The sequence below is a fragment of the Anser cygnoides genome, chromosome W (assembly GCF_040182565.1).
Source record: "Anser cygnoides isolate HZ-2024a breed goose chromosome W, Taihu_goose_T2T_genome, whole genome shotgun sequence".
Taxonomy (NCBI): Eukaryota; Metazoa; Chordata; class Aves; order Anseriformes; family Anatidae; genus Anser; species Anser cygnoides.
Window position 1 is genome coordinate 16,792,363 of NC_089911.1, and position 12,336 is coordinate 16,804,698.

Here is a 12,336-nt window from a genome sequence, read left to right on the forward strand (position 1 = left end):
CCGCGCGGGCCGGAAGCGGAAGCGCAGCGGCGCGGGGGAGGCGGCGGCGGCGGCGGGAGGAGGAGGGGAGGCGGCGGCGGCGGCGGTGACGTCGGCGGTGACGTCGGCGGTGACGTCGGCGGTGACGTCGGCGGTGACGTCAGCGATGCCGACGGTGCTGGGGCTGGAGGGCTCGGCCAACAAGGTGGGGGCGGGGCTGGTGCGCGACGGGCGCGTGCTCAGCAACCGCCGCGCCACCTACGTCACGCCGCCGGGGCACGGTGAGCGGAAGTGACGTCACGGGGCTCGACCCACCCACCCCCCTGCCCGGGTGACGTCACTCCCCCCCCCCCGTCCCACTCCTAATGACGTCACCGCCCGGGAGCCCCCCCCCCCGTGGCGTCACGCCCCCAGACCCCGCCCCCCGTGACGTCACGGGGACCCCCCATCCATGTGACGTCATGCTCCCTAGGCCCCGCCCCCGTGACGTCACGCCCCTAGACCCCGCCCCCCGTGACGTCACTCCCCCATAGCCCCTCCCCCCGAAGTCGCTTCCCCTCCCCCAGGCCCCTCCCCCCTTATGACATCACCGCGCCCCTCCCCCGATGACATCACTGCCCCCCCACCGCGTGACGTCACCCCCGGAGCCCCTCCCCCGTGACGTCACTCTCCCAGGCCCCGCCCCCTCCGTGCCACCCCCTCCATGCCCCGCCCCCTTTTACCGCCCTCACCCCCCTCCTATGATGTCACCGCCCTCTGTATGATGTCATCGCCCCTCCTATGACGTCATCACCCCCGTCACCACCCCCGGTATGACGTCACCACCCCGATGATGTCATCGCCCTGCCCTATGACATCATCACACACACCCCGGTGACGTCACCGCCCAGCTGCCACCCCCCCAAAACCCTCCCCCCGTCGCCCCTCCCCCTCCATGATCCCTCCCCCCACGACCCCTGACCCCACGTGACCCCGGCACATGACCTCTGACCCCGCGGTGACCCCTGCCCCTGCCGTGACCCCTGCCCCCCTGTGACCTCTCCCCCCCATTCTTCACCCCCAGCCCCCCTGACCCCCTCCCCCCCCGTGACCCCTGACCTCCTCATGACCCCTGACCTCCCCATGACCCCAGCCCATGACCTTTGACCCCCGTGACCCCTGACCCCCCATGACCCCTGACCCCCCAGCCCCCGTGACCTCTTCCCCCCCGTCTTCACCCCCGGCCCGTCTGAGCCCCACCCCCCGCGACCCCTGACCTCCCCATGACCCCTGACCTCCCCGTGACCCCAATGACCCCATCCCATGACCCTTGACCCCCCGTGACCCCTGACCCCTCCCGTGACCCCTACCCTCCCCGTGACCTCTTCCCCCCTAGTCCTCACCCCGCCCCCCCAGCCCCCCGACCCCCAAGGGACCCCCACCCCCCGTGACCCTTGACCTCCCCGTGACCCTTGACCTCCCCGTGACCCTTGACCTCCCCGTGACCCCGCGGTGACCTCTGACCCCTCTCCCCCCCCCCAGGCTTCGCCCCCGGCCCCACGGGGCGGGCACCACCGGGGGGCGGTGCTGGGGCTGGTGGCCGAGGCCCTGCAGGAGGCCGGGCTGCGGCCCCGCGACGTCGACGCCGTCGCCTTCACCCGCGGTCAGTGCCGGGCCTTGGCGGGGCCTTAGCGTGTCCTTAGCGTGTCCTTAGCATGGCCTTAGTGTGTCCTTAACGTGTCCTTAGCGTGTTCTCGGTGTGTCCTTAGCATGGCCTTAACCTGTCCTTAGCATGTCTTTAACGTGTCCTTTGTATGTCGTTAGGTTGTCCTAAGCGTGCCCTTAGCGTGTCCTTAGCATGTCCTTAGCGTGTCTTTAACCTGTCCTTAGCGTGTTCTTAGGTTGTCCTGAGCATGGCCTTAATGTGGCCTTGGCATGTCCTTAGCATGGCCTTAGCATGGCCTTAGCGCGTCCTTAGGATGTTCTTAGCATGGTCTCAACCTGTCCTTAACGTGTCCTTAGCATGTCCTTGGGTTGCCCTAAGCGTGTCCTTAGAGTGTCCTTAGCGTGTCCTTAGCATGGCCTTAACTTGTTGTTACCGTGTCTTTAACGTGTCCTTAGCATGTCGTTAGGTTGTCCTAAGCATGCCCTTAGCGTGTCCTTAGCATGTCCTTAGTGTGTCTTTAACCTGTCCTTAGCATGCCCTTAGCATGTCCTTAACATGGCCTTAGTGTGTCCTTAGCGTGTCTTCAGTGTGTCCCTAGCGTGTCTTTAGCGTGTCCTTAACATGTCCTTAATGTGTCTTTAACATGTCCTTAGGTTGTCCTACACGTGCCCTTAGTGTGTCCTTAACATGGCCTTAGCGTGTCCTTAGCGTGTCCATAGCTTGTCCTTAATGTGTCCTTGGCGTGTCCTTGATGTCTCTTTAACGTGTCCTTTGTATGTCCTGAGGTTGTCCTTAGCATGTCCTTAACATGTCCTCAGTGTGTCCTTTGCGTGTCCTTAGCATGGCCTTAACCTGTCCTTACCGTGTCTTTAACGTGTCCTTAGCATGTCGTTAGGCTGTCCTAAGCATGTCCTTAGCGTGTCCTTAACGTGGCCTTAGTGTGTCGTTAGCGTGTCTTTAACATGTCCTTAGCATGTTTTTAATGTGTCTTTAACCTGTCCTTAGCGTGTCCTTAGCATGGTCTTACCATGTCTTTAACGTGTCCTTTGTATGTCGTTAGGTTGTCCTAAGCGTGCCCTCAGCGTGTCCTTAGCATGTCTTTAACATGTCCTTAGCATGTTCTTAGCATGACCTTAACTTGTCCTTACCGTGTCTTTAATGTGTTCTTAGCATGTCTTTAGGTTGTTCTAAGCATGTCCTTAACATGGCTTTAGCGTGCCCTTAGTGTGTCCTTAGCGTGTCCTTACTGTGTCCCTCCCGTGCCCATAGTGTATTTTTCATCAGCTCTTAGTGTGTTCTTAGCATGTCCCTGCTCACACCGACCTCAGGGCGTGCCCGTAGCGTGTCCTTAATCCACCCTTAGCGTGTCCTTAGGGTGTTCTCCCTCCCAACGACCTCCTTAGCATGCCCGTAGCGTGTCCTTAATCCATCCTTAGCGTGTTCTTAGTGTGTTCTCCCTCCCAACAACATCCTTAGCGTGTCCTTAGCCTCCCCTTAGCATGTCCTTAGCGTGTTCTACCTCCCAACGACCTCCTTAGTGTGTCCTTAACCTCCCTTAGCGTGTTCTTAGTGTGTTCTCCCTCCCAACGACCTCCTTAGCGTGTCCTTAGCGTGTTCTTAATCCACCCTTAGCGTGTCCTTAGCGTGTTCTCCCTCCCAACGACCTCCTTAGCGTGTCCTTAGCCTTCCTTTAGCGTGTCCTTAGCGTGTTCTCCCAACAACCCTTTAGCTTGTCCTTAGCGTGTCTTTAGCATGTCCTTAGCATGTTCTTAGCGTGTTCTCCCTCCCAATGGCCTCCTTAGCGTGTCCGTAGCGTGTCCTTAATCCACCCTTAATGTGTCCTTAGCGTGTTCTCCCTCGCAACGACCTCCTTACCGTGCCCTTAGCGTGTTCTTAATCCACCCTTAGCATGTCCTTAGCGTGTTCTCCCTCCCAACGACCTCCTTAGCATGTCCTTAGCGTGTCCTTAACCTCCCCTTAGCGTGTTCTTAGCGTGTTCTCCCTCCCAATGACCCCTTTAACGTGTCCTTAGTGTGTCTTTAACATGTCCTTAGCGTGTCCTTAGAGTGTTCTCCCTCCCAACGACCTCCTTAGCGTGTCCTTAGCATGTCGTTAGCCTCCCCTTAGTGTGTCCTTAGCGTGTTCTCCCTCCCAACGACCTCCTTAGCGTGTCCTTAACCTCCCCTTAGCGTGTCCTTAGCGTGTTCTCCCTCCCAATGACCTCCTTAGCGTGTCCTTAACCTCCCCTTAGCGTGTTCTTAGCGTGTCCAGCGCTTCCCTACAGCTCCTTGCCCTTCGCGCGCCCTTAGCATGTCCTTAGCGTGTCCTTAGCGTGTCGTGCCCCCCCCCCCCGCAGGCCCCGGCATGGGGGCGCCGCTGGCGGTGGTGGCGGTGGTGGCGCGGACGCTGGCGCAGCTCTGGGGGCGGCCCCTGCTGGGCGTCAACCACTGCGTGGGGCACATCGAGATGGGGCGCCTGCTGGCCCGCGCCCGCGACCCCCTCGTGCTCTACGTCAGCGGCGGCAACACCCAGGTACGCCCCCCCCCCGTCGCGATATCGCGCGATATCGGGCAATATCGGGCGATATCGGGCAATATCGGGCAATATCGGGCAATATCGGGCGATATCGGGCGATATCGGCGTTATATCGCGATATGTCGCCATATTATGGGCTACCGCGAGCCATCGTGGCGCCCCCCCCCGCACCCCGCAGGTCATCGCCTTCTCGCGCCGGCGCTACCCGCATCTTCGGCGAGACGCTGGACATCGCCGTGGGCAACTGCCTGGACCGCTTCGCCCGCGCGCTCAAGGTGGGGGGCGTCCCACGCGCGTCCTTGGCGTGGCCTTGGCGTGTCGCACCCGTGTCACACGCGTGTGCGTCCCCCGCAGATCTCCAACGACCCCAGCCCCGGCTACAACATCGAGCAGCTGGCCAAGAGGTGAGCGAGGCGGCCCCAAATGGCCCCAAGTGGGACCAAAATGGGCCAAAATGGACCCAAAATGGCCCAAAACGGGACCCAAATGGGCCAAAATGGTCCAAAATGGACCAGAATGGACCAAAATGGAACAAAATGGACCAAAATGGCCCCAAAATGGACCCAAAATGGACCAAAATGGACCAAAATGGCCCCAAAATGGCCCCAAAATGGACCAAAATGGACCAAAATGGACCCAAGATGGCCCCAAAAAATGGACCAAAATGGACCAGAATGGACCAAAATGGACCCAAGATGGACCCAAAATGGCCCAAAATGGCCCATAATGGCCCAAAATAACCCCAAATGGCCCCAAATGGACCAAAATTGACCCCAAATGGACCAAATTGACCCCAAAATGGCCCAAAATGGTCCAAAATGGCCCAAAATGGACCAAATTGGACCAAAATGGCCCCAAAGTGGACCAAAATGGCCCCAAATGGTCCAAAATGGACCAAAATGGACCCAAAATGGCCCAAAATGGACCCAAAATGGCCCAAAATGCACCAAAATGGTCCAATATGGACCAAAATGGCCCAAAGTGGACCAAAATGGACCAGAATGGACCTAAATGGCCAAAAATGGACCCAAAATGGACCAAAATTGCCCCAAAATGGACCAAAATGACCCAAAATGGACCCAAATGGACCAAAATGTTCCAAAATGGCCCCACATGGACCAAAATGGACCAAAATGCCCCAGAATGCCCCAAAATGGACCAAAATGGCCCAAAATGGACTAAAATGGCACGAAATGGTCCAAAAATGGCCCCAAATGGACCAAAATGGACCCAAACGACCCAAAATGTCCCCACAATGGGCCAAAAATGGACCCAAAATGGCCCAAAATGGCCCAAAATGGACCCAAATGGTCCAAAATGGACCAAAATGGACCAAAATGGACCAAAATTGCCTCAAAATGGACCAAAATTGCCCCAAAATGGACCAAAATGACCCAAAATGGACCAAAATGGACCAAAATGGCCCCAAAATGGACCAAAAATGACCCAAAATGGCCCCAAATGGTCCAATATGGGCCAAAATGGCCCAAAGTGGACCAAAATGGTCCAGAATGGCCCCAAATGGCCCAAAACGGCCCAAAACGGACCCAAAATGGCCGCAGGGGACCAAGCTGGTGGAGCTGCCCTACGTGGTGAAGGGCATGGACGTCTCCTTCTCGGGGCTGCTGTCGCACGTCGAGGTGAGGTCCCCGATGTCCCCAAGGGGTCCCCGATGTCCCCAAAGGTCCCCAAAGACCCCAAAGGTCCCCAAAGACCCCAAAAGGCCCCCAAAGTCCCCAAAAGGGCCGTAGCATCCCCAAAAGGGTGATGACGTCATCAAGACCCCAAAGCCCCCAAGATGTCCCCAACGTCCCCATGAAGACCCCGGTGTCCCTTATAGGGTCCCCGATGTCCCCAAGGGGTCCCTGAAGACCCCAAAAGGCCCCCAAAGTCCCCAAAAGGCCCCCAAAGACCCCAAAAGGTCCCCAAAGACCCCAAAAGGCCGCCAAAGTCCCCCAAAGGCCCCAAAGTCCCCAAAAGGGTGATGACGTCATCAAGACCCCAAAGCCCCCAAGATGTCCCCAACATCCCCACGAAGACCCTGATGATCCCAAGGGGTCCCCGATGTCCCCAAGATGTCCCCGATGTCCCCAAAAGGTCCCCAAATCCCCCAAAAGGCCCCCAAAGTCCCCAAAGGTCCCCAAAGTCCCCAAAAGGGTGATGACGTCATCAAGACCCCAAAGCCCCCAAGATGTCCCCAACATCCCCATGAAGACCCCGATGTCCCTTGTGGGGTCCACGATGTCCCCAAGGGGTCCCCGATGTCCCCAAGGGGTCCCCGATGTCCCCGAAAACCCCAAAATGCCCCCAAAACCCCAAAAGGTCCCCAAAGTCCCCAAGATGTCCCCAAAGACCCCAAAAGGGTGGTGACATCATCAAGACCCCAAAGCCCCCAAGATGTCCCCAACGTCCCCACGAAGACCCCGATGTCCCCAAGAGGTCCCCGATGTCCCCAAGAGGTCCCCAATGTCCCCAAGATGTCCCCAAAGACCCCAAAAGGCCCCCAAAGACCCCAAAAGGCCCCCAAAGTCCCCAAAAGGGGTGATGACGTCATCAAGACCCCAAAACCCCCAAGATGTCCCCAAGGGGACCCCGATGTCCCCGAGGGGCCCCCGGTCACCGTGCCCCGTGTCCCCCCCACCCCAAAGGCGGTGGCCCCCCGGCTCCTGGCCACCGGCGAGGCCACCGCGGAGGACCTCTGCTTCTCCCTGCAGGTAGGGGGCGGTTTTGGGGCAAATTCCAGCGATTTTGGGGTTTTGGGGGGAAGCGGGGGGATATTAAAGGGCCGGGGGGGGGAATTACGGGGTTTTGGGGGGTTTTATGGGGTTTTGGGGTTCGTAAGGGGCTTTTGGGGTCCTCGGGGGGGATTGGGGTGGGTTACGGGGGTTGAGGGAGGTCTTCAGCGGGTTTTGGGGGGAATTTAAGGGGTTTTGGGGTTTTTAAGGGGCTTTTTGAGGCTGTTTGCGGGGTTTTGGGGTTCTTAAGGGTTTTGAGGGGATTTGGGGGGATTTTAAGGGGTTTTGGGGTTCTTAAGGGGCTTTGGGGGTCTTCGGGGGGTTTGGGGTGGATTACGGGGGGTTGAGGGAGGTCGTCAAGGGGTTTTGGGGGGAATTTAAGGGTTTTGGGGTTCTTAAGGGGCTTTGGGGCTGTTTATGGGGTTTTGGGGCTCTTAAGGGGGTTTTAGGGTTTTTAAGGGGATTTGGGGGGATTTCAAGGGGTTTTGGGGTTCTTAAGGGGCTTTGGGGGTCTTCGGGGGGCTTTGGGGTGGATTACGGGGGGTTGAGGGAGGTCGTCAAGGGTTTTGGGGGGAATTTAAGGGGTTTGGGGGTTTTTAGGGGATTTTTGGGGCTGTTTATGGGCTTTTCGGGGCTGTTTTTGGGGTTTCGGGGTTCTTAAGGGGTTTTGAGGGGATTTGGGGGGATTTCAGGGGGTTTGGGGTTCTTAAGGGGCTTTGGGGGTCTTCGGGGGTTTGGGGTGAGTTACGGCGGGTTGAGGGAGGTCGTCAAGGGGTTTTGGGGGGAATTTAAGGGGTTTGGGGGTTTTTAAGGGGCTTTTGGGGGCTGTTTATGGGGTTTTGGGGTTCTTCAGGGGTTTTGAGGGTTTTGGGGGATTTCAAGGGGTTTTGGGGTTCTTAAGGAGCTTTTGGGGTCTTAAGGGGGTTTTGGGGTGGATTACGGGGGGTTGGGGGAGGTCGTCGAGGGGTTTTGGGGGGAATTTAAGGGGTTTTGGGGTTTTTAAGGGGCTTTTGGGGGCTGTTTGCGGGGTTTTGGGGTTCTTCAGGGGTTTTGAGGGGATCGTTCATGAACTTTTGGGGCTCTTTAGTGGGTTTTGGGGGTTCTTGAGGGGTTTTGAGGGTTTCTCAGGGGGGTTTTGGGGCTTGTTAATGGGTTTTGGGTGTTGTTAACGGGTTTTGGGGGGCTTTAGGGGGTTTTGGGGGAAATTCAAGGGGTTTTGGGGGGCTTTTAAGGGATTTTGAGGGTTCTAAAGGGGGTTTTTGAGGGTTCTTAAGTTTTTTTGGGGGCCATTCATGAACTTTTGGGGTTCTTATGGGGGTTTTGGGGGGTTTTAAGGGGATTTGGGGGAATTTTAAGGGATTCTGAGGATTCTTAAAGTGTTTTTGAGGGTTCTTAAGGTTTTTTGGGGGCCATTCATGGACTTTTGGGGTTCTTATGGGGGGTATTTGAGGGGTTTTGAGGAGATTTGGGGGTATTTGGGGGGGTTTTAAGGAGATTTCGGGGAATTTTCAAGGATTTTGAGGGTTCTTAAAGGGGTTTTGAGGGTTCTTAAGGTTTTTTGGGGGTCCATTCGTGGGCTTTTGGGGTTCTTATGGGGGTTTGGGGGGTTTTAAGGAGATTTGGGGGGATTTTAAGGGATTTTGACTATTCTTAAAGGATTTTTGAGGGTTCTTAAGCGGTTTTTTGGGGACGATTCATGGGCTTTTGGGGTTCTTATGGGGGTTTTGGATGTTTTTATGGGGATTTGGGGGACTTTTAAGGGATTCTGAGCATTCTTAAAGGATTTTTGAGGGTTCTTAAGGGTTTTTTGGGGTCCATTCATGGGCTTTTGGGGTTCTTATGGGGGTATTTGAGGGGTTTTGAGGAGATTTGGGGGTATTTGGGGGGTTTTAAGGAGATTTGGGGGAAATTTCAGGGATTTTGAGGGTTCTTAAAGGGGTTTGGAGGGTTCTTAAGGTTTTTTTGGGGGCCATTCATGAGCTTTTGGGGTTCTTATGGGGGTTTTGGAGTATATTGGGGGGGGGTTGGGGGGATATTAAGTGGGTTTGGGGGGATATTGAGTGGGTTTTGGGGGTATGAAGGGGTTGGGTGACCCCACAAGGTTGGGTGACCCCAAAGGGTTGGGTGCCACCAAGGGCTGGGTGACGTCGACGGGGTTGGGTGACGTCAACGGGGTCGGGCGACCCCGTAGGGTCGTGGGTGACCCCGAGGGCCATTGGGTGACCCCAAAGGTCATCGGGTGACCCCTTGGGGACACCGTTGGCCCCTTGGGGACACCGTTGGCCCCGTCGGTGGCAGGAGACGGCGTTCGCCATGCTGGTGGAGGTGACGGAGCGCGCCATGGCCCTGACCCGGGCGCCCGAGCTGCTGCTGGTGGGCGGGGTCGGCTGTGAGTTGGGGACACTGGGGGGGGAGGGGACACGGGGGGGGGGGAGGGGACACGGGGGGAGGGGACACGGCCACCTCGATGTCCCCGCAGGCAACCAGCGCCTCCAGGAGATGCTGCAGGAGATGTGCGCCGCCCGCGGGGCCCGGCTCTGCGCCAGCGACGAGAGGTGGGGACGCGTTGGGGACACTTGGGGACACTTTGGGGACGCCGGGGACGCGTGGGGACACGTTGGGGATGCGTTGGGGACACGGTGGCGGCCGCCCGTCCCCAGGTTCTGCGTGGACAACGGCGCCATGATCGCCCAGGCCGGCTGGGAGATGCTGCGGACGGGGCAGGTGACCGACATCGCCCGCTCCGGGGTCACCCAGAGGTGGGGGCGTCTGCGGGGACATTGTCGGGGACGTCGGGGGCGTGGGGGACATGGGGGCGTCGGGGGTGTTGGGGACATCGGGGATGTCGGGGGCGTCGGGGGTGTTGGGGACATCGGGGACGTTGGGGATGTTGGGGACATCGGGGACGTTGGGGATGTTGGGGACATCGGGGACGTGGGGGGTGTTGGGGGTGTTGGGGACACCAAGGGCATTGGGGACATGGAGGACCCTGGGGACATGGGGGACCTTGGGGACATCGGGGACGTGGGGGGCGTTGGGGACATTGGGGACATCGGGGACGTCAGGGACATCGGGGACGTTGGGGGTGTTGGGGGTGTTGGGGGCGTCGAGGACCTTGGGGACATGGGGGACCTTGGGGACATGGGGGACCTTGGGGACATGGGGGACGTTGGGGACACCGAGGGCATTGGGGACATCGGGGATCTTGGGGACATGGGGGACCTTGGGGACATCAGGGACGTTGGGGACATCGGGGACGTTGGGGACACCAAGGGCATTGGGGACATGGGGGACCTTGGGGACATGGGGGACATTGGGGACACCGAGGGCATTGGGGACATGGGGGACCTTGGGGACATCGGGGACGTTGGGGACATCGGGGACATTGGGGACACCGAGGGCATTGGGGACATGGGGGATCTTGGGGACATCGGGGACGTGGGGGCGTTGGGGACATCGAGGACCTTGGGGACATCGGGGACATGGGGGACGTTGGGGACACCGAGGGCATTGGGGACATTGGGGATCTTGGGGACATCGGGGACCTTGGGGACATGGGGGGCGTTGGGGACGTTGGGGACGTTGGGGACATCAAGGATGTTGGGGATGGGGACATGGGGGACCTTGGGGACATTGAGGGACGTTGGGGACGGCGGGGGTGTTGGGGACACCGAGGGGACCCGAGGGGTGGGGACACTGTGGTGACGATGACGCGGCGACGGTGACACGATGACAATGACACGGTGACAATGACACGATGACAATGACAAGTGACCCAATGACAATGACACGACGACAATGACATGGTGACAATGATGATGCGATGACAACTCAGTGACAATGACGATGACAATGACGTGGTGACAATGACAAGTGACACGATGACAACGATGACACAGTGATGACTCAATGACAATGAGGTGGTGACAATGACAATGACGTAATGACAATGACACAGTGACTATGGTGACGTGGTGACAATGGTGATGACAATGACAATGACGCGATGACAATGACGCGATGACAATGACGATGACACGGTGCCAATGACATGGTGCCAATGACATGGTGACAATGACATGGTGACAATGACACGGTGACAGTGACGATGACACAATGACAATGTCGCGATGACAATGACGTGGTGACAATGACGATGACACAATGACAATGACGGTGACAATGACAATGATGTGATGACAATGACGCGGTGACAATGCCAATGACATGATGACAGTGCCAATGACACGGTGCCAATGACAATGACACGATGACAATGACACGGTGACAATGACACGGTGACAGTGATGACAATGCCAATGACGCGATGACAATGACGATGACACGGTGACGATGACGGTGACGACACGGTGACAACGACACGGTGACAATGACGATGACGATGACGGTGACACGGTGACAACAACACGGTGACAATGACACGGTGACAATGACAATGACGATGACAATGACACGGTGACAATGATACGGTGACAATGACAATGACGTGATGACAATGACGATGACGATGACAATGACATGGTGACAATGACGCGGTGACAATGACAATGACGTGATGACAATGACGATGACAATGACGCAATGACAATGACGATGACAATGACACGGTGACAATGACACAGTGACAATGACAATGACGCGATGACAATGACGGTGACACGGTGACAATGACGATGACAATGACGCGGGTGACAATGCCGGTGACAATGCCGACGGCGCCGCGCTGACACCGCCCCCGCCCCCAGGTACCGCACGGACGAGGTGGAGGTGACGTGGCGGGACTGAGCCGGCCCCGCCCCCGCTGGCCCCGCCCCCCAACAAGGCTCCGCCCCCAGCCCCGCCTGCGTCCGCCTCTTCCGTGGCACCTTGGGGACACCGGGGGACGTTTTGGGGACGCCGGGGGGGGGGGACATTTAGGGGTGGTGGGGACCCCCGGGGACACCTGGGGGCGCTTTGGGGACACTTTGGGGTCATTGGGGACATTTTGGGGACATTTGGGGACACTTCGGGGACATTTTGGGGACCCTTAGGGGACTTTGGGGACATTTTGGGGACATTTGGGGACCCCAAAGGGACCCAAAAGGCCCCAAAATGGCTCCCAAAATGGCCCCAAAATGGCCCCAAATGGACCCAAAATGGACCCAATGGCCCCAAAATGGCCTCAACAGCCCCAAAATGGCCCCAAGATGGCCCCAAATGGCTCCCAAAATGGCCCCAAGGGCCCCATTGCCCCCATTGCCCCCATCGACCCCATTGCCCCCATTGTCCCCATTGCCCCCATTGTCCCCATTGCCCCCATTGCCCCCATTGTCCCCATCGACCCCATTGCCCCCATTGCCCCCATTGCCCCCATTGTCCCCATTGCCCCCATTGTCCCCATTGCCCCCATTGTCCCCATCGACCCCATTGCCCCCATTGCCC

At 58.1% G+C, this 12,336-nt stretch overlaps 1 protein-coding gene across 1 annotated transcript; it reads left to right on the forward strand.

Annotated features, from left to right (window-relative positions):
• The first annotated feature begins 12 nt into the window (after positions 1-12).
• OSGEP (tRNA N6-adenosine threonylcarbamoyltransferase) lies at positions 13-11,751 on the forward strand. Its single transcript, XM_066987337.1, is given in 13 exon segments — positions 13-260; positions 1,501-1,526; positions 1,528-1,621; positions 3,981-4,156; positions 4,338-4,364; positions 4,366-4,434; positions 4,514-4,563; positions 5,721-5,799; positions 6,808-6,873; positions 9,193-9,283; positions 9,374-9,449; positions 9,555-9,653; positions 11,661-11,751. Coding segments are annotated over 13 exon segments (1,008 nt in total). The 5' UTR covers positions 13-145; the 3' UTR covers positions 11,701-11,751.
• Positions 11,752-12,336: the final 585 nt, after the last annotated feature.